The sequence below is a fragment of the Lipotes vexillifer genome, unplaced genomic scaffold (assembly GCF_000442215.2).
Source record: "Lipotes vexillifer unplaced genomic scaffold, Lipotes_vexillifer_v1.1 scaffold215, whole genome shotgun sequence".
Lineage (NCBI taxonomy): Eukaryota > Metazoa > Chordata > Mammalia > Artiodactyla > Lipotidae > Lipotes > Lipotes vexillifer.
The window spans coordinates 1756786-1781052 of record NW_006776544.1 but is presented as its reverse complement, the minus strand read 5'-3'; the positions used below and the strand labels follow the sequence as shown (position 1 = coordinate 1781052).

The window sequence follows — 24267 nt, the reverse complement described above, 5'->3', positions numbered from 1 at the left end:
TATGATTACTTGGCAGGCTCAGCAACAGCTTGGAGGTAAAAGAGGGAGGCCCTGTGAGGGGGTTGGGAGGCACAGAAGAGAAGTTTGGGAAAAATAGCACAGACTGTGGTCTAATGGGAACTGATTGAGAAGTTGGGGCTTGCTAGTTTATAGATATAAAACCTGTGTGAGAAGCATTGATATGGTAACATTTATATAAAACGATATTGAGGAACCTAGTTTTCTGTAAATTTGCCTTGGAGCCTGGCACAGGACTTGAATTTTTACTTTAGCATATGGGTACTGGCTGCTAAAAGTGAATGCTTCTTATTGAGGGAAGAAAATGTTTCAACTTGATTTGAATGTCTTTAAATCCTAACGTGAGACTTTTGACCCTCAGTCATAGTCAAAATTCCAGTGTTTTGCAGCAGAATGGTTTTTACAGTGGGCCTTTCTTGGCTGTGTCTACCTTCACATTGAGGTTGGCTGGCTAACTTTGCATTTCTTCCTCTGTCCTGCCTCCAAAGGGGGTACAATTGGAATAAGTTCTGAATCTTATGTAATTCTGGTAAAATATTTGAGTGAGGGTAACTTTCAAAACGATCTATTGGCTTGGCCGAAAAGTTCGTTCAGGTTTTCCACAAGATGTTACAGAAAAACCTGAATGAACTTTCTGGCCAACCCAATATAACTATTCACTGAATTTGGTTTTTGGAATTATCCAATCAAAATTTGTGTGCTTTTGGGCTTCGCTGGTGGCGCAGTGCTTGAGAGTCCGCCTGCCGTTGCAGGAGACGCGGGTTCGTGCCCCGTTTCGGGAAGATCCCACATGCCGCGGAGCGGCTGGGCCCGTGAGCCACGGCCGCTGAGCCTGCGCGTCCGGAGCCTGTGCTCCGCAAATGGGAGAGGCCACAACAGTGAGAGGCCCGCATAACGCAAGAAAAAAAAAAAAAAAAATTTGTGTGCTTTTTTAAAAAATTAAAACTGTGCCCAAACTATTATATGTATAGGATGGATAAACAACAAGGTCCTACTGTATAGCACAGAGAACTCTATTCAGTATCCTTGAAGCCCACGTGCCGCAACAAGAGAAGCCACCACAATGAGAAGCCTGTGCACCGCATAGAAGAATAGCCCCCACTCACCGCAACTAGAGAAAGCCTGCGTGCCACAAAGAAGACCCAATGCAGCCAAAAGAATAAACAAATAAATAAAATGATGCCAAGTAGGGATAAGCAACAAGGTCCTACTGTATAGCACAGGGAACTATATTCAATATCCTGTGACAAACCAGAATGGAAAAGTATATATATATATGTATAATTGAGTCACTTTGCTGTACAGCAGAAATTCACACATTGTAAATCAACTATACTTTAATAAATTTTAAAAAATCTGTGCTAACATCAGGGAACTTATGATTATTCAGGTTTCATTTTTCCATTTTACCCTGACCACCATTAGCAATAAAAAATTAGTGACATGCTCATGTGAGCATCCTGTCTGTGGGTGAGCTTAGATGCTGTTGGAATGTCAAAATTTAATTCATAAGGCACAGAAATTTTATGTATGTGCTCCGACAGTTGCACAAGATACGGAACTTAGATACTTAGAAATGGCTGATCAACCCAATTAGCACTTCTGTTAAGATGGTGTTACCCTGCTTATATGATACGTTTTTCTATCTCTAGCTAAATATTCAGCGCACACAGAAAAAAGCTTTTGCTGACTTCATGGAAGGGGAAATCAAGTTTATCCCCACGTATAAGTATGATTCTAAAACAGACCGATGGGATTCCAGGTAAAAAAACAAGAACCTCCTCATGGAATAGGTTAAGCCCTGATCTTATTTCTGTCTCTCTGAATTGATGAAGGGCTGGGAAATTTTTAGTTCTTGCCAGAAACAGATAGAAAAACCTAATGGCTCAGTGCTATTACAGAAGAGGTTTCAATTTGTGTGTGCTCACAGGTGAGCTCACCTTAGGAGAGTGTGAACTGCTCTGTCAGGCTGTTGAAGTTTTACGAGCTTCCTGTGATGCCTTATTTCTCTCACCTCAGCAGACTTGCTTGTTAGGTTTTTGCCCTTCTGATCTTACCCCTATTTCCTTACCTGTTGCCGTGTTCTGGCTCTTTTCCCAAACTCTTTTTCAACTCTTTAACTCAGGATACCAGAGGTGAAAACAAAGAGCCATGAAAGGTTCTTCCAGCACAGTGGTTCTCAATCCTGAGTTCACATTAGACTCTTTTGCCGGACTTCTAAAAATACGAGTGCCTGGGCCCAACCTCCACAACTGCTGGAGAAAGCTGAGAATCACTGTCTAGGGGGCCTGTTGATTTCTCGATCACCCCTAGTAAAGTGCCCCTGTCAGTATGTGCCTGGTGACTGTTTGTCTTCTACTTACTATTTCTTCGTTTCCTATGGTTTCCTACCTGGCTGAGCCCAGAAGTTTGAAAGAAGAAAAGAATGCCTGGGCATAGTCAGCTTCTTTAGACTCAGAGAGCGCCAGGGTGGGGTGGGGAGGAGCCTGTCCCATCCTCCGAGGGAGCTGCTCAGCAAGTGAAAAGTGACTCTGACAGATCTTGTGCACATTGCCTTGTTTATTCCACTCACCTGACTTGAGAGTCAACTGAAGAGCTACTGATAAGAACTTTATTTGTGTCACTGTCTGGATCAGGTGTACAGGTGTTGCTTATTTTAATAGAATGATGAATAGGCTTTTTCCCTCCCCTTGGTATTCTTATGGGCTGTTATTTGTTCAGACTTGCATGCTTAGGTGTTAGTTCATCTTTATTAGAAGAAGCTCGACTTATCCATAAAAGTCCAGGTTTAAAGAAATCTCTACTATTACCCATCTCCAGTGATTAAGCCCAGTCTAGGAATATAGGATTGGATTTTTAGATTTTATTAGTTGTCTATCTGTTGTGAAGCATCATTGCTGTTGATAGAGCAAACGAAGAGGAAGTGTTCTGAATATAATCCTGTCCTTTTGAGGGTATTTTAAGAAGATGCTATTCTTTTTTCCCCTGGGGCAACATTATTGAAGATATAATCCTAATCTTAGGAGCACCGTTTATTCATTCATTAGATAACTATTCATTGAGCACCTACTTTACATCAGATACTGTGCTAGGGGCTGAGAATGCAGTGACAAACAAGCAGACACAGTCCATTCACAGAGCTTGCAATATAGTAGGGAAGATAATAGTTGGAGTCGTTAGGGAAGGAGAAGCAGATAACAAGAGGGCCTAACTCAGGTCTGAACCAGTGTGGTAGGTATTCCGTTCTTGTGTGGTATGTTATTCTAATTCCTTACTTTTTTTGCAGTGGGAAATGTCGGGTTCCAGCCTGGTGTGACCGAATTCTCTGGAGAGGAATTAACGTTAATCAGCTTCATTACCGGAGTCACATGGAACTGAAAACCAGTGACCACAAACCTGTTAGCGCCCTCTTCCACATTGGGGTAAACACTTGTTTGTTCATGCAGTCGTTTGTGTGTTAAGTATCTATTCTTAGAGCGTTATTTAGACTCAGAACAGATCAGTAATTCAGTGAGCCATAAATGTTTTCATAACCAAATAATCATTTGCAGCATTGAGAAGTTAGTGCCCTTGACCCTCCTAAATGCTGTCCATATGGCCTTTTAGTGACACAGATGTTTCTCATGCTGCATAATGACTGGGTAGCACCCTTCACCTCCTAAAGTCATTATACATAAAGAAGAGTTCAAAGCTAGGTTTTAAAGGATGAGTAGGTCCTCATCAAGTAAAATAGTAAGGAGTGGAAGCACCAGGAGAGAGGTTCCAGGCAGAGGGCTGGGGACAGCAGGAACAAAGGCACAGACCAGTCAGAATACAACATAATCTGTATATAATGTTAAGAAGCATATTGTTAGTTCTACTAAGATAGTGAAGTCTTCCCATCCAGGAGCACAGGTTTGAAATTTCTCTTTAACTCTGTTGCATCCTGGGCTGGATTAATGACCAGTTGTTTAATTTTTTGTCTCTGTTGTGAGTAAAGTTTTTGTTTTCTAGCTGTGTGTTATTAGTATGCAAGTTATATCTTGGGATCTTGTTGACTTACTTTATTACAGCTAGTACATTTAGATTATTTCTTGTAGTTTTTCCAGACCTGCAGTCATGTAATCTGGCAGAATCTATATTGAGCAGTGCTTGATAGAATGGACGTTATAGCTAGACTGCTTAAATTTGCCTCCCAGCTCAACCACTTTCTAACTGTAACAATGGAAAATTTATGTAACATCCCTCTGCCTCAGTTTCCTCCTCTATAAAATGGGAATAACAATGGTACCTACTTAAGAGGATTAATGAGGTAAGACATGCGAAGAGCACAGTAGTGTAGATTTCTTTCCTCTGTGTGTATGTTGATTATTTTGGCTTCTGAGATAGGTTCTCACCAATATGTCTTATCCTGCTCCTGTCTTAGAGGGGAATGACTTCGGGGCATTTCTTTTATGTACAAAATTTGTTCTTCATCTTAGATTCTACATTTTATTGAGGCAATCATGACTTGACTTTTATCCACTTTGAAATTTTAAAATAATAATGAATAATAATAGTATGTGTTCCTCAAAAAGTAGCTAGTACATGCCAGAGACTGTACTAGGCAATTTACACCCATCTCATTTACTCCTCACAACAGTGCTTTGAGTTAAATATTTCTCATTTAACAGATGAGCAAGTGGAGAACCAGTGAGTTTAAATAAACTTCTTTAAGAGCATGCAGTTAGAAGGAGAGCTGAGATTCAAATCTTAAGCCTGTTTAATTCCCAAACTTATAGATGTTCTTTCTCCTACCTCCACAATGCCTGCAGAGTTCCAGAGAACTTACTGACTAGATATACCTTCAGATACTACTTTTTTTCTTTTTTTTTTTTTTTGCGGTACGCGGGCCTCTCACTGTTGTGGCCTCTCCCATTGCGGAGCACAGGCTCCGGACGCGCAGGCTCAGCGGCCATGGCTCACGGGCCCAGCCACTGCACAGCATGTGGAATCTTCCCGGAACGGGGCATGAACCCGTGTCCCCTGCATCGGCAGGTGGACTCTCAACCACTGTGCCACCAGAGAAGCCCAGATACTACTTTTAACCCACCTAATTTCTAGCTTGTGCTTGTGGACTGCCCTGTTTTCTTCATTTGAGTTCTCTTAATCCATTTTTTTAAAGGATGTCTTTCCCCCAGACACTAACCTTTTTGGTTTCATCAGCTATGCTTAGGTTTTCTGTTTGTATTTCTTTTCAGAACCTCAGAATATTTGTAATACTCCATATATATTAATTCAGAGCTCCCAGCAGGATATTTACAATTTTTCCATGCTTTCTGTGTATTTTTGTGTATCTTTAATAAAGGTCTACCTTTCTAGTTTTTAATACTTTTTAAATCACACAGGAATTAAAATGTGTTTTCTCTTTAAGATAAAAATAGAAGTAAGCAAAATTCACAGATAAGGCTGAAGGTCTCCAGTGCCTCTTCTATCCCCCACTCCCGCTTTTGCGCTAAACCCCACTCCCTAGCCCGGCCAACTACCCTTATGAATTTATTTCTTTCTAGACCAGCACTGTTCAATAGATTTTCTGTGATGATGGAAATGTTCTAGATCTATCCTGTCCCATCCAGTAGCTATTACCTGCAGGCAGCTATTGATCACTTGAAGTGTGACTGAGAGAAATGAACTTTCAATTTTATTTAATTTGAAGTAATTTAAATTTAAATGTCTTTATGTGGCTACTGGCTATAATATTGGATAGCACAGTTCTAGACCTTTTCTGTTTACCCATACACAATATGGTGGTGTTTTGTTTGTTGGTGTGTATATATCATAAATGGTCTCATACTGTATGTGTTGGTCTGCAACTTTTTTTTTTAATTCAGTGGTGTATCTTGGAGAGCTATCCATGTTATTACATAAAGATCTAGCTCATTGTACATATTTCTTAATTCCTAATTTTATTGGTAATTTCCTTTTCTAAAGTGGATGTATCAAGTGGTGACATTCTGTGGTAACATTTTCCCCTTCATTATCCTTACTGTGCACTAAGGGTTATGATCACGATAACCCACTGAGAAGAGCTTTGATTTTATTGGGTAACCACCCCATACTTTGGACTCTTGGGCACACTATGATTAGAGGCTTTAAGAACCACATTGTATTTCTTACCACCATTCACATCCGTGACTGTTAACAAAGGGACCAAGTACTCAGTGGCCAATTAATTTCAGAAGACTTGCTGTGGGCTGGCTGAGATTAAGCTGAGATGGGGTTCCCACCCCTGCACTTGGTAATGGGATCTGTTGCATTGGTTCTTAGACTTTGGTGGACATTGGAATTGCCTAAAGAGCTTCAAAAGCATGGACCCCGCCCCCTGGAGGTTGCGATCAGTGATCTGAGGCATTTGTGTTTTTAAGACCTACCCCCCCCCCTCAAAAAAAAGACATACCCAAGTTGGTCCTGTCACATATCCAGTATTTTGGAAAGGGTCTTATGCTAGAGGTCCAGATATCACCTCTGCTATTAACTGTGGCAGTGAGCAACTTAGTTGATCTTTTTGTACCTTGGTATTCTCAACCGTGAGAAGAATAATCCTTGCTTTGGTAGCCTCACAGGTTGTTGTGAAAATAAGATGACATATGTAAAATACTTTTTGAAATAAAAAGTTGCAAAGGGACTTACCTGGTGGTCCAGTGGTTAATATGCCACGCCTCCAATGCAGGGGTGCGGGTTTGATCCCTGGTCGGGGAACTAAGATCCCACATGCTGTGCGGTACGGCCAAAATAAATAAATAAAAATTTTTTTTTTAAAGTTGCAAAATGTTGAAAAAGAATTTAAAAAGTATAAAATTCCTCTTAATGTAACACTGCAGTAGGCACCCTGGTGACGCTAGTGATTGCTTACTCCTAAGTTCTCTAATCATTATGGTTCAGATATGTAAAAACCTCCACAGTCTTTGAGACTCAGCTTTGATGTTCTTATTTTCCACACTTTCTTTACAGCCTCTACTGCATACATCAGTCTTTTTTTTTAAATTGAGTTTGTGAAGTTTTCTATTCTAAAAAGAAACTGGGGCCTTAATAAGTGAAAATGCTATGTTAATTATGTTTGTTTTGGGCATCGATTTGTATAAAGCTTTAATAGTAAAATAAAAAGCACAGCTGTGTCAAGAAGCCGAAAGTGCTGTGTCAGATGGGAGTTTTTTCGATCTATTAGGCAAGATGATTTGTTTATCGTCATGCTTTTACTCTGATCTGGGACATTTTGTATCGGCCATTTTCTAAAATGGCCATAGGGTCTATTTACTAACATACTCTTATCATCATATAATCTGAGCATTGATATTATATTGGTATTATGATTCTTGGCATTGTGCATAACAGCTGATAGAGTTAAATGCTTTAGTCATTTTTTCTGCTGTTTTAGCACTTTATGACCATTGTTAGAAAATGTGATAGGTATGTTTTGACACTATCAGTTTGTATAGTGCAGGAAATAAGTTTTAGCACAATTGTCACATTTTCTCCACCACCAAATTACTTAACAATGGAGCAAGAAAATATTCTTCCCAAATATTTATTATTGCCAAGCTTCGTAGCACAGAGGTTTAACTTTTCCAAGAAGTTAACCAATTAACCTTATCTTTACCTTACAGTGTGTGATCCCATAATTTATGTTTGTTTTAGTGGCCTTTTTAAAGATCGTTAGACTCTTAGAGATATATAAGTTGAGAGTACATAAGACTAAAATAAGGATCTGTCTGTTTTTCTCAGGTAAAAGTTGTGGATGGAGCGAGACTTCAGAAAGTGTTTGAGGATGTTGTTTGCACCACAGTTTATTTGAAATGGTTGCTATAATGACCGGTTTTAAACTGTCAGGTAATCTTAAAGGAAGATGAGCTACACGCATGTAAGACTGAAAAGAGGGTTCATTTTCTTTCAGGTGAAGGTTGTGGATGAACGGAGGTACCGGAAAGTGTTTGAAGATATTGTACGCATCATGGACAGAATGGAAAATGACTTCCTTCCTTCCTTAGAACTCAGCCGGAGGGAGGTGAGGAAACACACACAGCTGCCCATCTGTTGCCCATCGTGGTCGCATAGGGGAAGCCATGTAACTAGGAGAAGGCAACACTGCAAAGTCATGAAGACTGTGTGAGCTGAAGGCAGACTGCCTCCACTTTGGTCCCAGCACTGCCATCTAGTAGACATGTGGCCATAGGCGAGCGTCTTACCCTCTCAGAGCCACAGTTTCCTTTTTTGGATAAAGGGGAGGTTGTGAGGATTACCCGAGTTAATACATGCAAAGCCCTTAAAACACCTCCGGGCACAAAGTAAGCCCTCAGATGTTAGCTGCTCTTATTTAATACTTCAGAGTTGCTGGCCAGTTCATATCTCAGGAACCAGGACTTGGTCATGGGATGCATGCCCTGACCCCAGGTGGGGTTATACTCTTAGGATCCCAGGAACAATCAGAGTAGCCTAGAGAAGTAGCAAGAGCTGCCTGGCTCCTTCTCTGCTGTTGTGAGAGGGGACAGTGGGTAGCTGGCTCACTTGGCGAGTGCATCCGGCAGTTAATAATGGTTAATAATGACCTCATTCTTTATTCATATTCTCTATGGAATAATCCAACTGACTTTCTTCCCCTACTAGTGATGCATGTTTGTGTCTGTCTGTTATTCCCCAGTTTGTGTTTGAGAATGTGAAGTTTCGGCAACTACAAAAGGAGAAGTTCCAGATCAGCAACAATGGACAGGTTCCCTGCCATTTTTCTTTCATCCCTAAGCTTAATGACAGCCAGTACTGCAAGCCATGGCTTCGGGCTGAACCTTGTGAGGGCTACTTGGAGCCAAGTGAGTTTTCCCTTTACCATTGTCTCTGCTCGCGATGTACCATCCCCTCATGACTGCCATCCCCTCCCTTTGATTAACTTCTTGTTTTCTAACCATACGTCTCTCACCTCCACTGTCATTGTATTGGGGCTCCTCCCTCTTCTGTGTGTCCCATCTCTCCTTCATCACTTAATGATTTTTTTAGAGGACACTTCTTCTGTTGGTTCTCATCCCCTTTTTGCTTTTCCACTGGAAGTTTCTGTTATCATGTACCATCTCTTACATTTCAGATGAGACCGTGGACATTGCCCTTGATGTGTATGTCAGCAAAGACTCTGTGACCATCCTGAACTCAGGGGAAGATAAGATTGAAGATATTCTTGTCCTTCACCTGGATCGAGGCAAAGATTACTTCTTGACCATCAGTGGAAATTACTTCCCAAGTTGTTTTGGTACATCCTTAGAGGCTTTGTGCCGAATGAAAAGACCAATCCGAGAAGTTCCTGTTACCAAACTCATAGACTTGGTAAGAGGCATCCTAAGACATGCATCTCCTTTAGATAGAATTTTCGCAGTGCTTAACTGATGTCCTCCTTCTCTCTGTGCTTCCTCTTTTGTCAGGGCTGGCTGGGGAAGTGGGGGGTGGATGGCAAGTGATAAATACGAATAAGAATGTCACTTTAACACGCCTTTCATTGGATTAAGCCTAAAAGGAAAGAGGAGAAGGTAATATGTAATTGGCTCTTGTCAGGAATATGAGATAATACAAAGTTCACTGAATTAGATTAAAGCCTCCCTTCTCAAAGATTTATAACTTTGAGATCTAAAGATATGCTTACTTGTTATGCTCTTCATACTTTCAAGTCATTTTTGTATAAATTAGCATGTACATGAGGTCCAGTAACGGGGCGGGGGGGTGGTATTATCCTCATTAAATATATGAGAAAACTGAGGCACAGAGACAATAACTTGCCCAAAGTAGAATAAATTAGTGACAAATCTGTCGCCCAGATTTTCTGACTCCCAGTCCAGAGCCCCTCACTATATCATCATATCTAATCCAAGTCAGACTCAGCTGCTTGTTGGAGCCCAGGCCATAAGTGAACCTCAGAGTACCTGCCTCAGAACCCCCAGGGGTCCTTACACAAGTGCAGGCCCCTCCCCCCGCTCACCTCTGGCAACGGAATCAGAATCTCAGGGTGTGAGGCCTGGGGATCTGCATTTTATCAGCATCCTGGATGGTTATAATATGCACTGAAGTTTGATACAAGTTTAATGTGACTCACTCAAGAAAAGAAAGGAGGAGGATTTCTCTTCCCCGACACCAAGCTATAATATCAATGTCCTTATGGAGGGAATGCTTATTATCTTCAGGAACGAAAATTAATTTAGTAACAAGTTCATTCTGTTAAGAACCTTTCTTCTAAGTGAAAATATTGTTGGATTTGTGTGCAGACCTCTTTGGGCTATGAAAATATACTCTTGGTCTTTTACCAAAGAAAATTAGATGGCGTGACAGTCCTATGTTATCATTACCATTAGTATTCACATTGATCCTTTTGGCCTAGCCGGAGCAGTGATTGTATTATCTAGTGGGGAGGGCTAGACCGGCGGGCAGGCTGCTGCCTTGTCGGAGTGTAATCTCTTCTGTTGCCGTGGAATTGTTTTAGCGATGACTCAGATGGCAGATTAAAACCCTTGAGTTCAGTCCCAGCATTCTTTCTTGGAATTATGCTTGTTTCCCTAGAGCCCTCATGACTGAGTGTATTAGCCCTGGTTGAGAGACAACCATTTTTTTTTTTTTTCAGAAATTCATATCCTGACATTCTGTTACTTTTCATGATACTTATTTTTTCTTCTACCACCATATTCCTATCTTTTGAATGTATTATTTCACCTTTTAGAATATGTTCTAAATGAAGTTGTCTCCCTTTCTTTTCCCTACCACTTGCCTCCATCCCAGACACCATTTCCCAGCTTTCTTTTTCCCAACTTCTATTATGAAAATGGCAAATGTGCAGAAGAGTTGAAAGAACAGTACAGTGAACAACACCCACATGCCTTATACACATATACTGACATATACTTTTTTTTGCTATACCATTTGAAATTAAGTGGTGATGTGTCACTTCACCAGTGAAAACTTTGGCCTGCCTCTCTTAAGAAAAAGAACAACTTCTATACCAGCACAGTGCCATTATGACACCTAAGAAAACTAGCTACTCGGTATTCAGATTTCTCCAGTTGTCCCAATAATTTCTTTCATAGCTTTTGTAAAGCCAAGATCCGATCTGGGTTCATGCAGTACATTTGGTGAGGTCTCTGCAGTCTCTTTTAGAGTAGAACAGTTCTTTCCTTTTTTCTTTAATGACTTTGCCTTTTAAGAGTCCAGGACAATTGTCCAGTCAGGGGTCTGACATTTCCTAAATTTGTCTGATTGTTTCCTCTTGGTAATTTTTAAACCTGTCTTTTTGTACTCCCTCCTCCCACCTTATTTCCTATAAACTGGAACTATTTGGTCAGAGTTGGCAGATGCATTATACTACCCTTTACTGCAATTGTCCCATATTAATTAAAGTGACAAGAAGGAGACTCAACCAGCATTAAAAATGTTTATTTTATTTAAAATATTATCAAGTAATTCAACCACATTTGACCATGAATAGGAAGTAGTCAAAATCTTTAGTGGAGTTAATGGCTCTATAGGAAGGCTGTTTTCTTCTTCTTGTGCACCCATGATTCAAAGTTTTAAAAAATAGAACTCAGATCATTTTTCATTACAAAATTGCTGAGTTCTTCTTAAATTGTATGTGTGTGGTCGCCATTTATTCTGTTAAAGCTTTTATTTTGTAGGATTTAGGGTTCTGATTCTTTTCACAGCCTGTTGCATTTAATAAATTCCTGGATCTCATTGATGAGGAAATTATCCATATTAGTGTGGGGCAGTAAACAAGAAATCTAAGATTATCTGTACCCCATTTGTAATACCTTCCCACTGTGTTTTGCTTGATTTTGACCTTCTGAAATGCTTTCTTAGGTTTGTTTATTCATGCTTGTTCCAAGATCCAAGATGATATTTCAAATCCCATGAGACAAGGCTATTAATAATGATACCTGTTGTCCTTTTTTGTATTATTTACTCTAAAATTTGAGTGAAACCAAAAATGAGTTCAGTGCCTGTGTTGACTCTCCCTGTACTGTTTTCACAAAGATTCTTGTGCCACATGCTCTTCCCCGCAAATGCAGAATAAAGTAACTGGCATAAGTCCTTTTCATTCTTCCTGATAGTGACTTTGCTGCTACTAGAACTATTGGGTGGCAAACAGAGGAGAATCTGTTTGTAATTATCTTTATTCTTTTCCAGAATTAAGATAGATTTTTCTGGTTTATTAGCATATTAAGTAGCATATAATCATCAATATTTATTCATTATACATTGGATGCAAAATATTATGGAGTTTATGTGGGTTCTTATAATTTAAGAAAGTTTACTTGTATGCACAATACAGCTAAATTCTAAATCGAGGTTAGTAGGGAGTTTGGTTACAGATAATCTAAACATTAACTACCTTTACTGGATCATGTCCAGTGTGTTTAGTAAGTCAATATTTTGGAAAGTCACTTAGAATGAGAGTTGTGGAGCTTGTAATTTGTATCAACAATAGATTCCTTTCCTGTGCTGTTTACTCAAGCCCTTATATGCTATAAAAGCTTATTGATTGACCAGCTAATCTCTGTGAAAATCAGTCTCAGATTCAGCCTGTTTTGGTGTGTGAAGCTGGATAAGTAGGGTGGGAGCAGTGGATAGAGAGTCTTTTTTTAAAAAATATTTACATGTTATTACTCTGTTTTATGTTTTTGTTTTTTTGTTTGTTTGGTTTGTGTTTGTTTGTTTTTTTGGTGGTACGCGGGCCTCTCACTGTTGTGGCCTCTCCCGTTGCGGAGCATAGGCTCCAGATGCGCAGGCTCAGCAGCCATGGCTCACGGGCCCAGCCGCTCCACGGCATGTGGGATCTTCCCGGACCGGGGCACGAACCCATGTCCCCTGCATCGGCAGGCGGACTCTCAACCACTGCGCCACCAGGGAAGCCCAGTTTTATGTTATTTTTTAAACTTATTTTATTATATTTTATTTTTGGCTGCATTGGGTCTTCATTGCTGCACACGGGCTTTCTCTACTTGTGGTGAGCAGGGGCTACTCTTCGTTGCAGTGCACGGGCTTCTCACTGCAGTGGCTTCTCTTGTGGAGCACGGGCTGTAGATGTGTGGGCTTCAGTAGTCACAGTGCATGGACTGTAGGGCGCACAGGCTTCAGTAGTTGTGGCGTGCAGGCCCAGTAGTTGTGGCTCGTGAGCTTTAGAGCGCAGGCTCTGTAGTTGTGGCACATGGGCTTAGTTGCTCCATGGCATATGGGATCTTCCTGGACCAGGGATCGAACCCATGTCCCCTGCGTTGGCAGGTGGATTCTTAACCACTGTGCCACCAGGAAAGTCCCTGTTTTTCTTTTTAAATTAACACTTTTGCTCTTTTTTTTAGTATTTATTATTTATTTATTTATTTTGGCTGCACCGGGTCTTAGTTGTGGCATGTGGGATCTTCACTTGCGGCATGTGGGCTTCTTAGTTTTGGCATGCAGGTAGGATCTAATTCCCTGTCCAGGGATGGAACCCAGGCCCCCTGCATTGGGAGTGTGGAGTCTTACCCACTGGACCACCAGGGAAGTCCCAGGGGATAGAGAGTCTTGAAGTCAACAGATGAGTTTATACTGGAGCCAGAGGGCATCTAGATCCACCGGAAGTCTTTAATGAGTTGTATGTGGCTGTAAATGGACATATTTGGAGGAACATTCTGGTTTGCATGTAGACTGGACTAGTAGAGAGGAGGCCAGGCTTGAACCCACCAGTTAAAGGTTTGGCTTGTAAACACAGAGGTGAAAAAAGTTGAGGGATGGGGGAACCAGCTGTATTTGCTTGGGGACATGTCTATTAGGAGAACAATATCAAAAATTTGAAATAACATGAATAACAACTTGGTGATTAATTTGTCCCCAGTAATCTCTCCAAGTAGGTGTTTACTTTGTCTTACTGATCTAACAACCCATTTCTTATCCTGTTAAGTGTGTGGTTTGTGTTTCTTTTTATATTTCACATGAACGAATCCTTTCTAGAACTTCAGTATCCATTCAGTTTTCTGCTTTTTATTTTTAAATTTGATTCTGCCTCTAAATGACTCTTTTTACATGATTTTAGCTGCATTTACTACTGGAAAAATTCCTCTAAGGGTGAATGCTGGGATGAAGAATGATTTGCAGTGCATTTGTAGTATGCCAGTGTTGCCCTGCTGGGGACTCCTGAACGCTTTTCCCTTTTTTAATGTGATCAACACGTAGCCTTTTGCAGAAAGTGGGCAAGTCAGTTGAACTAAGTGATTAGCAGCAACCTTAGGACTACCTTAAGAGAATGCTCTTTATTAGTGGGAGCTAAGTGGTGTTTCTATTTTCAGAGTTGAACCTAGACTTGAAATAAATATAATTTACACCTACTTTATGCCTGAAGTCAGAGAAATAAACTCTCAGTGTAAATCTGCTGTCCCTCCACCAGTATCAAAGTCCTTTTGATTTCAGAGTTTTCTCTTGTATCCATTCATTTTTTAAAATAATTTTTATTATACTATTTTTAATTGTATTTATTTTATTTTTGTCTGTGTAGGGTCTTCATTGCCGCACGTGGGCTTCCTCTAGTTGCAGCGAGCAGGGGGCTACTCTTCATTGCAGTGCACGAGCTTCTCATTGCGGTGGCTTCTCTTGCTGCGGAGCATAGGCCCTAGGCATGTAGGCTTCAGTAGTTGTGGCACACAGGCTCAGTAGTTGTGGCTCGCAGGCTCTAGAGTGCAGGCTCAGTAGTTGTGGTGCACAACTTAGTTGAGGGCTTAGTTGCTCTGTGGCATGTGGGATCTTCCTGGACCAGGGCTCGAACCTGTGTCTCTCCTGCATTGGCAGGCAGATTCTTAACCACTGCGCCACCAGGGAAGCCCCATTCATTTTTTAAAAAATATTATGTTCCCATTATTAGTTGAGGTGCTTGCTCTCTTCTGCTTGACCTACCTCGATAGCCTTTTAACGATTCCCTTCACCTCTGTTTCTCTAGCCTTCTATTTTCCCTCTTCAGGGCTGTCAGACTGATCTTTCTGTAATACAGCTTTGGGGCCTATCACTTCCTTGCTTAAAGTTAGGCATGTGGCTCCCCCATGCCTGCTGAATACGATCCAAATTGCTTTATCTGTCATTCAAGGTCCAGCAAAGTCTGACTTCAACATACCTTTTTAGATTTATTTCCTACTATTTTTCTCATTATCCCCTCCTGCTCCCCACAAACCAGATGACTAACTCTTCCCTAATCTCACCTTGTGATTTACCTTCTCTGCAACTTTGTTTATTTCTGTCCCCTCCCACTTGTAATGTCCCCACCCCATTTCTGCCCTTTAAAATCCTGTGCATCTTTCAAGGGCTAGTTAGGTTACATCACCATTGTGAAAAAGTCCCCTGACAGCCCCAGTTGAAAGCCATCTCTCTTTCCTTTGAACCCCTGGTTTTTTGTTTGTTTGTTTTAACCATTTATTGAGAACTCATATTGGTGAATTACAGTACTGCCAGGCCATAAATTCTGGGAATCCTTACCCCAATTCAGTTGTAAACCCGAGTCAGGGACCGTGTCTTTCCCCTCTCTGTAGCTTCACTTTTCATACCCCCCCCACCCCTCAAAGACATTTAGCTCAATGCCTTGCACTGGTAGGTAGTCAATGCCTGAAGAAAACCTTTTGGGGGGCTTGGTTTGACAGGTTAGTATATAAAAACTCTGCCTGGTTTTACTCATCATATCATGTGGCACATATTCATAGGAGGGAAAATAGAGAAGTCTGTCAGACAAGCAGATTCTCGCTTTGTTAATAAGTAGTTCTAAATTTTAAGAAAGGTTGTGCTCCAAAATTTAGTTAAATTAAATGTTTGGCACTCAGAATTAACTTCCACATTAAGAAGTGTTATAATTACAATACTATGAATATTGTATACTTTTTAAAGCACTGTTACTCTGATTATTTTTATTTCATTCTGTAGATGGTATTTAAAAGTCTAGGTAAACCTACAAGAGAATGTTTAATTCATAATGTACCTAATAATACTAAAAACCCTACCCAGCATATATAACAGTCATTTGGGACAAATGCATTCAGCATTACTACTTGGAGTATCAGGGAACACATATTTCCCCACCTCCAACCTCCTGCACATCTGTGAAGGTAAGATCAGGATTTTTCCTTTTACTCTCAGACCGAGACGTGGGATTTATATCCAAGTTCTTGGCGGCCCATGGCGGGGTTGGAAGTTGCTGGGGAGGTGCAGGGAGCTTTGAGAGACCAGGCCTGCTTCTGGCATACTGTGTCACCACTGCCCCACACCCCCTGTGTTGTAGACTGCTTCCGTGTCCCTGTGAGGTAAATGTTATTATCCCTGTTATAGAGATGAAGAAACTGGGTCTCTATGAAGTTTACTAACTTGCCTGCAGTCTGTACAAAATAATAAGAGGTAGCATGAAGATTTGTACCCAGGACTGTCTGACACCCATGCCTGTACTCTTTCCACTAACCCTGCTGCCTTATAACTGTCTTTAGCCTGCTGGGAGTAGAATACATTCTCCAAGCTTTCCCCTGCCTCTCTGTCTAAGAAGCAGTCAGTTTATCCTTTTCAAGTTATCTAAGGGAGCATAGTGGTAATGACTGTGGAGTCAGTCAGACCTGAGTTCTAATCCTGATTCTGCCACTTAATACCTAATAGTGTGACTGTGGGCAAATGATTTAATCTCCCAGAGCCTCAGTTTCCTCATCTGTAAAACGGGAATAATATCTACTTTGTGCATATGTGCAGACTAAATGACATTGTATAAGAGCCCATTGCAGTTACTGCTACATGGCAGATGCCTCCTAAGTGGTGGCAGTAGTTACTGTCGCTGTTGTCATTGTTACATTGTAATAATAGCACAAAAGACAGAGGCGATTAAAAAGGTACCTTCTTCCCTCTCCCCTGTTTCTCTTTCTTCTCTTATCCTCTATAGGAAAACCCAGTAGGGGATAATGATGGATCTTATGGTCCACAAAGGTCTGAAATGAAATGAATTTGCATTTCAGAGGGACTTCCATATTTGAGGACTTTAGGGGCCCTTGAGGAGGGGAGAGGGTACCGGGCAATGGAAAGGAGTGTGAGATACTGCTTGGGAGGCTAGCTTTGGTGGTGAGAGGCATGGCAGTGGAGAGGAGAGAAGCTTACCATCTCCTGAATGGCCGCTGTCGGGCTCACAGCCAAATTCTTCCACTGAAGTGGCGTCAGGGTGAGCGAGGTGCCACACAGTATAGCGACAGGGCCTGCCTCCAGGCAGCACGGGAAAAGGAAATATCAGTGGGTGTCTGGCTGGCTCAGCTGGCAGCTGCCAAAGGACACAAAAGTCTAGGACTGGACATGTATGTTTCTTGACGGATAGTCTCAATATACTGCACAAAATTTGAATACGCATGATAGAGAACTTTGCATATGAGAATGTGTTCCATTTTCAACAATCATGATCTATTTGAAGAATTTAAAATGTATCTAGTGAGGTAGTGCATTCTAATAATACTGATCTGTTTCTAATTCTGTAAATTAATTCTAATCATTTTCTATCTGTCAATGACTTTCTTTTCCTGCTCTGCTCTCAGGAAGAAGACAGCTTCCTAGAAAAGGTAATGCAATCCATTGGTGGTTATGTGTTTCCCTGTGCTTGATTAACATTTAGCCATGGTCCCTGGAATTTTTTTTTAATTTATTTAATTTATTTTTATTTTATTTATTTTATTTTTGGCTGCATTGGGTCTTCGTTGCTGCACACGGTCTTTTCTCTGGTTGCGGCAAGCAGGGGCTACTCTTCATTACGGTGTGTGGGCTTCTCATTGCGGTGGCTTCTCTTGTTGTGGAGCATGGGCTCTAGGCATGTGGGCTTCAGTAGTTGTGGCCCACGGGCTCTAGAGTGCAGGCTCAGTAGTTGTGGTGCACGGGCTTTGTTGCTCCACGGCACGTGGGATCTTCCCAGACCAGGGCTCGAACCCGTGTCCCCTGCATTGGCAGGCGGATTCTTAACCACTGCACCACCAGGGAAGCCCTCGTCCCTGGAATTTATCCCGAGGCTTTCCCATATCAGACACCTCTGACTCCATGAGAATCCCCCAAAGTCCTGCCAGCTGTCTTTAAGTGTGTCTGAAGTACAGGAAAGGTATTTATTTTACTGCACCAGTCAAGTCATTGAGACCCAGTACATAAAAGCAATAGGACTCAAGGTTTCAGATTTGTATTTTTGAAATAAGAAGTAACTAAAGAGCTGTCTTGATGTATGTGAAAGCTTGTGAGATGGAGGAGGGTACCGTTTGCCATTTTCCATTTCCGATGATAGTAAAAGCAGAAATGAATTTCTGTTGCATTAAGAGTGATTTGGGGGAAGTGATAATAGTGATTAATTACTGAAAGAATACACAGGTATGATCAAGAAATAGATCATAGACGAGAATCCTAGAGCTGAATGAGATCATAAGGGATCGTCTGGTAGAGCTCCCTGCCTTCAGACAGGGTAAGGTGTCTTCTCCATTCTAATAGACAACCAAGGCCCAAGAAGGTTAAAAACCTCGCTGAAGTTATACTGCTCCTGACATCAGGGGCATGGGGCAGAGGGAACTAGAACCTGGGTCTTCTGAATACCCAGTGAAGGAACCGAGCGAACGCTCCTTCTGCGGTGCTTCACCACCTCCCCATCTTCAAGCTGGAGGGTGCCTGGCTCCACACAGGGCCATCCAGTAGAGAAACATGGGCGTGAAAAACATTCTTAAAGTACTTTCACACAGTATCTAACGTGACCTCCCCATTTGCTGGAGTTTAATGCAGTTTGTTGGTGGAGATGGTGTACTGTTTTTGTGCTTCAGTTAATAGCACTAACGTTACAGAGTGTGAGCTTATCAGGCACTAAATGTGTCCCATTGAAAGAAGAAGACAAAGCATGGCAGGTTTCCCTTTGAAAATTAGAGTTCAGGATAATTTGTGGACTTTTTAAAAAAAGAAGTATTGTTTCTTGTGCATAATCTTTCTCGAGACTTCAGAGGTACAAGTATGACATTTCATATTATCACACATGAATTTGAAAATGGATAGTGGATGGTGTATATAACCTACTGGCATTTTATTAACCTTTTGAAACCACTAAGGATTGAGACGGCTCTGCTTCCCAGCCCTTCCCTGTTAATAGCAGGCCATGTGTCTTTTCATCTTGAACAGTGCCTTGTGTTGCCTTAATGCCTTAGTACAGGAAGAGTGATAATTGGATGTCAGATTTTTTAAAAAGTACATGAATCAGTACTGAATAATTTATATATGGTAAGTTTGAAGGTGTTTGCTAAGGAATCTGTACTGGTGTTGCACTTGGTCCAGAAAGTGAGCAGAGTGCATTATGGACAGTGTTTTGGCTCAGATATCATCTAGATGCCTGGATTTAATACTTGCAACTGGAAAGAAGTTAGTGGGTGAGCCACTGATAGAAGGTCTGGCAACTATAGGAAACGTGAATATCAAGTGATAGATTCCCAGGGAAAGAAAGAAAGGAAGCAAAACAAATGTGAAGAAGATAGATTTTAAATGATAACCAACTGTCATGCTGCCTTCTCTTCCTTATTCCCTTAGAAAGGCGCACAGTGGCTTTAAAAGGTCACCAGTGCGTATTGAAGAACAGAACGTCAAGAAGAACCCTCTGCTCTGTTCTAGTGTACACACTATCTGGAAGTAATGAAATGCTTCTCTTCTTTCCCTTAAAGTGACATGGCTAAATAAGGGTTGTGGATCAAATTTACAGCATTTCCTAAATTTGAACATATATATGACCTTAAGCCGGAGGTGTAGGAGGGGGAAGATGCCAAAAATTGGTCACCATTTTCCCCACTAGATTTTTTATGAAGGCTGCCTTCAGATGCCTTTTAAGCTATTTCAGATATCTTTTTGGTATAATTTATATTTGACTATATAAACATAAGATAATTGAATTTATTCCCCATTTTCAAGTTCAGATTTAGTTACTGATCTAATTTAGGTCACTTCTGAGTTTTCCTCTGAGATTCTTTCAGGAGACTCTAACATAGAGTAGAAAGTTAGGTGAAAGGAGTCAAAGCCCCAAGAATTCTTTGCTGAGCTATTACTATAAAGAATAACTTCTGGACTCAGAGCCTAGACTTTTCGTGGTATTTCTGGCTCTTGGTATGCTGTATTCAGTTTACTATTTTTGTATCTTAAGACTTTGAGTTTTAGTGCCTTAAGATTAGACCTTCTGGGCTTCCCTGGTGGCGCAGTGGTTGAGAGTCCGCCTGCCGATGCAGGGGACACGGGTTCGTGCCCCGGTCCGGGAAGATCCCACATGCCACGTAGCGGCTGGGCCCATGAGCCATGGCCGCTGAGCCTGCGCATCCGGAGCCTGTGCTCTGCAACAGGAGAGGCCGCAGCGGTGAGAGGCCCGCGTACTGCCAAAAAGAAAAAAGATTAGTCCTTCTATCAAGCCTGAAATATTCATATATGTAGGTCTAATGTGAATTGTCTTTCATTCCTGAGGACCAGAGAACATCATTTAAATCAACAATGCAAGCTCTGATATTTGTGGTAAGACCTGAAAGAAGAAAAAGTTAAAAGTCAACAACAACAACAAAAAAAAGTCAACAAAAACCTAAGTAGATGCTGCTCTCTCAAAGTGCTCTGTTGACAATTGTAATTTAATGGTCCATGAGTCTCCAGTGGTGTGTGGGCTCTACTGTGACTGTATTGCTGGTTCTCAGTGTCACCCTTGAAAGGATTTGCAGCACACAATGCATCCACGTGATAAACATAATAAACCCAAGTGGAATGCTTAATGGTTAAGTGAAGCATCTAGAAAAGGAGATCATTTAACTGTGGGAATCCGTATCGAGTGCCTTCTGACCAGGAGTGTCCCAGTGAGAAAAAATGAAAAGTCTTAAGAGGTGAAGATCAGATTATACCCACATAAGCAGAATTTGAGGGAGATTGTTACACATAGAAATTTTCATTGAGACCCTTTTGATTCTCACCCCTTTTTATCTATTAGGAGAAATCCCTGCTGCAGATGGTTCCCTTGGATGAAGGTGCCAGTGAGAAACCTCTTAAGGTCCCCAAGGAGATCTGGCTCCTGGTAGATCACTTATTCAGACACGCCTGTCACCAGGTGAGTGAGAGTGGGCCTGCCCTGCAACTTTGGAAGGTGTGTGAGTCCAGTGGGAAATGATAATACCTCACGTCAGTATATACAGTGCTTTTAACTTTCCCAAGCCACCTCCGCAGAGCAACACTGTCATATCAGATTGCCTGGGCAGATGGAAGTATCCCCGTTTGCAGATGTGAGAGCTGAAGCATGCAAGCTAGGTGATTTACCTAAGACCACGGCCTAAGAGTAATGGCGGAGCAGGGCCGAACAACTCCCCTGTCTCCTGGCTACACATGCTTTCCCCTGGACTGCTGAGCACCTGAATCTGTAACGCCTGCTTTAGCTGTCATGGAAGCATTGCAGATTTCAAAGTCCAAAGCAAACTTCAAGCCCATTTCTTTAATTTGGTCCTCACTTTTCAATCCTACCTAAAATACCTGCCACCCCTAACCCATTCTTCCAAAAAAGAAAACTTTCTTGGGATTAAATTGAAAGATAATGTTGTCTTACCTATGGAAAAGTGAAGAACTTGAAGGCAAGGTTTGGTATGGACATGCCCTTTTACTCCTGCCCTAGCATTCTGTGTATCAGTATTTGAATGTGGTTCCATGTTTGGACTCTGCCTTCTACTTGTCAGGAGGCTAGAAGTGGGAACACCTGTTCTCCCCATGGAGTCCTCTAGTCCCCTGCCATATCAGGTACAGGCTGAAACCTTTGAAGATAATTTTCTAGTTTGAAATAAAATTTCAGACGGATTATAGAGATGATAAAGGGAAAAGGGGCCATTGTCACACCTTTTATATATTAGGAACATATTCGTGTTCCTAATCACGAATATGCACCTCACCCTGCCCTTTGCTTCCTGCTGCTCTCCTGATCCCTGCGTGATCGTCAGAACCTTAGTGCTGATCATTTTGCTGTGTTCCATTCATTGTGACCTCTTTGGTAGGAGGACCTGTTCCAAACTCCTGGAATGCAGGAGGAGTTACAGCAGATCATTGATTGTCTGGATACCAGCATTCCCAAGACAATCCGTATCCTTTTCGACAAAGGCTTAGGAAGCTGGATGTGTACTTGCCCAAACTCTTCTTCCCACCTACATTTGATTTTTTTTCCATCTTTATTTTCTTTGTAGCTGTCTTTTATTATAAGGTAATCATTGACTATACAGTTAATTCCTCTCAGGAACTTTCAACCTCTCTCCTTATCAGACTCTTACTAAAAGGAATCAAGGGTTAGATAATGACGACTTTTAATTGGCATGGGACATAGGACCCACAGCCATGGTGCTGTTCTGCTTTAAGCCAATGATCACTCCTGTCACCAGGACAGGGAGGAGGATGGGAAACGGTGGTGACTAGTTTCCAGTGTGAACTGTCATTCTACAGGCCACATTCCCTTGACTTTCAAGTTGGGCCAAACCTCCCAAAAGTCTTTGATCAATTCTGTAACAACTCAGCTGCAGCATACCTGGACCAATAAAATATCAAACCCCAATTAGGATCAGGGTGCTCTGAATAAGAGGAAGGAAACCGTACCTGAGGGAGCTTGAGGAAGGGAGAAAATCGGGTCTAAGCGTGGCCTTTTCCTTGGAGCCTCTTTCACTTGACGGGAGTCAATCCAGCTGGCAGTAATCACTCAGTGGCTGAGGCGCTGCTCATTTTCCTGGAAGCCCTGCCAGAGCCTGTCATCTGCTATGAGCTCTATCAGCGATGCCTCGACTCTGCTCAGGATCCCCGGATCTGCCGACAGGTGAATTTTATGGCTCTGAGAGTGTGTTTGAGGCATATTCCCCCACAGAGAAATCATTGATTTTTACCAAACCAGCTGGGCATCCAGCTATGTGATAGGATGGGTCTGGATCTGTTGTTCATGGCAGGGCACCAGCATTGAGAGTTGGGACCCTTAAATTTTAGATTGTGTTATTTCCTATTATATTTGCCACCCTTTTCCAGTTGACCTATTGAGTAGGGTGGATACCTCTACTCTGGGGTAAGATTAGTGAAACAGATCGTACATGGGATTCTGGATGACATGACCAGGAAGGGTGGGTGACACTTGTGAGCCTTTCTTTTTGTCTTCTTGGTGTTTGTTTTTAATCTTGAAATGATTTTGATGCACAATAGCTGAGAATACCTCTGAATCAGACTAGTGAGTATCGGGAGGTGCTGCCACCCATGCTAAATGCCATTGCAGAGAAAACCACAGCCACCTGCCTAGGGAGATGGGAAAAGGCCAGGCTAACAGCCGTCTGCTCCTGAGGCAGGGCGTGCATGCGAATGTGTGGTAACTGCGTGACTTGCTCGTTGAGTGGACAGGGGCCAAACAGGATGAGCATTCTGCCTCAGGAGTTATCATTTGACAGGTACTATATTGGTCATGAGTAAATAAAGGAGGAGTCCTGTAAGGGTTGGATTATAAACTGCTTTTATGGCAGCTGTGAGCTCTTCTTACTCCCTTCCTCCACCTGTTATCCTCACTGCCCACCCCCTTTTTTAAAAAACAGGTGATTTCCCAGCTTCCAGGATGCCATAGAAATGTTTTTCGTTACTTGATGGCATTCCTTCGAGAACTGTTAAAATTCACTGAGCACAACAACGTCAGCGCCAACATGATCGGTAAGAGCACTTCCTAAGAACGGCCACACGGGGGCGTTGGTCAGGACGGTCCGTGTACAGTGCACACGTGTATTCCCTCCCTAGTGTCCAGGCCTGCGGCAGTCACTTCCTCCCACTGCCCTCATCCCCTGGCCCCCCTAGCCCCCATCCCTGAGGCTTCACTTAGGTTGTGTCTGACCAAGGGTTTTCCCCTTTTCTTTGTCTCGCCCTCTAGCTACTCTCTTCACTAGTCTCCTCCTAAGGCCTCCACCCAACCTTATGGCAAGACAGACTCCAAGTGACCGCCAGCGTGCTACCCAGTTCCTTCTGAGTTTTCTGCTTGGGAGTGATGAAGACTAATAATAAGCCTTTTCCTCTTACTACTCTACAAGATTCTAGAGGCGGAAGATCTTGGGCACCAAGTATTTCAGAATGATTTGAAAAGATATGCCACAGGAAGGGTCTGTTGCAGAATTTTGAGGCTGTTGGCATGAAAAAGTTCTGTTTCTAGTGCGAAAGGAAGCGAGTTTCCTAATCCCTCCCTTACCTACACAGCAAGATACTTTTAGACTTATATTGCCAAGCCAA

General features: G+C 41.9%; 1 protein-coding gene across 2 annotated transcripts in view; it reads left to right on the top strand.

Annotated features, from left to right (window-relative positions):
• The window catches only part of OCRL (OCRL inositol polyphosphate-5-phosphatase), a 53051-nt gene extending 29012 nt beyond the window's left edge, over positions 1 to 24039 (top strand). Inside the window, exons 14-24 of one of the 2 annotated variants that reach the window (XM_007450480.1) lie at positions 1671 to 1780; positions 3305 to 3440; positions 7928 to 8038; positions 8672 to 8837; positions 9107 to 9342; positions 17562 to 17585; positions 20987 to 21103; positions 22032 to 22116; positions 22707 to 22834; positions 23589 to 23700; positions 23915 to 24039. In XM_007450480.1, the coding sequence (XP_007450542.1) occupies positions 1671 to 1780; positions 3305 to 3440; positions 7928 to 8038; positions 8672 to 8837; positions 9107 to 9342; positions 17562 to 17585; positions 20987 to 21103; positions 22032 to 22116; positions 22707 to 22834; positions 23589 to 23700; positions 23915 to 24039 (1350 nt within the window). The remainder of the gene's footprint in view (positions 1 to 1670; positions 1781 to 3304; positions 3441 to 7927; positions 8039 to 8671; positions 8838 to 9106; positions 9343 to 17561; positions 17586 to 20986; positions 21104 to 22031; positions 22117 to 22706; positions 22835 to 23588; positions 23701 to 23914) is intronic. The other variant, XM_007450481.1, reaches the window with a different exon arrangement.
• The last annotated feature ends 228 nt before the right edge of the window (positions 24040 to 24267 follow it).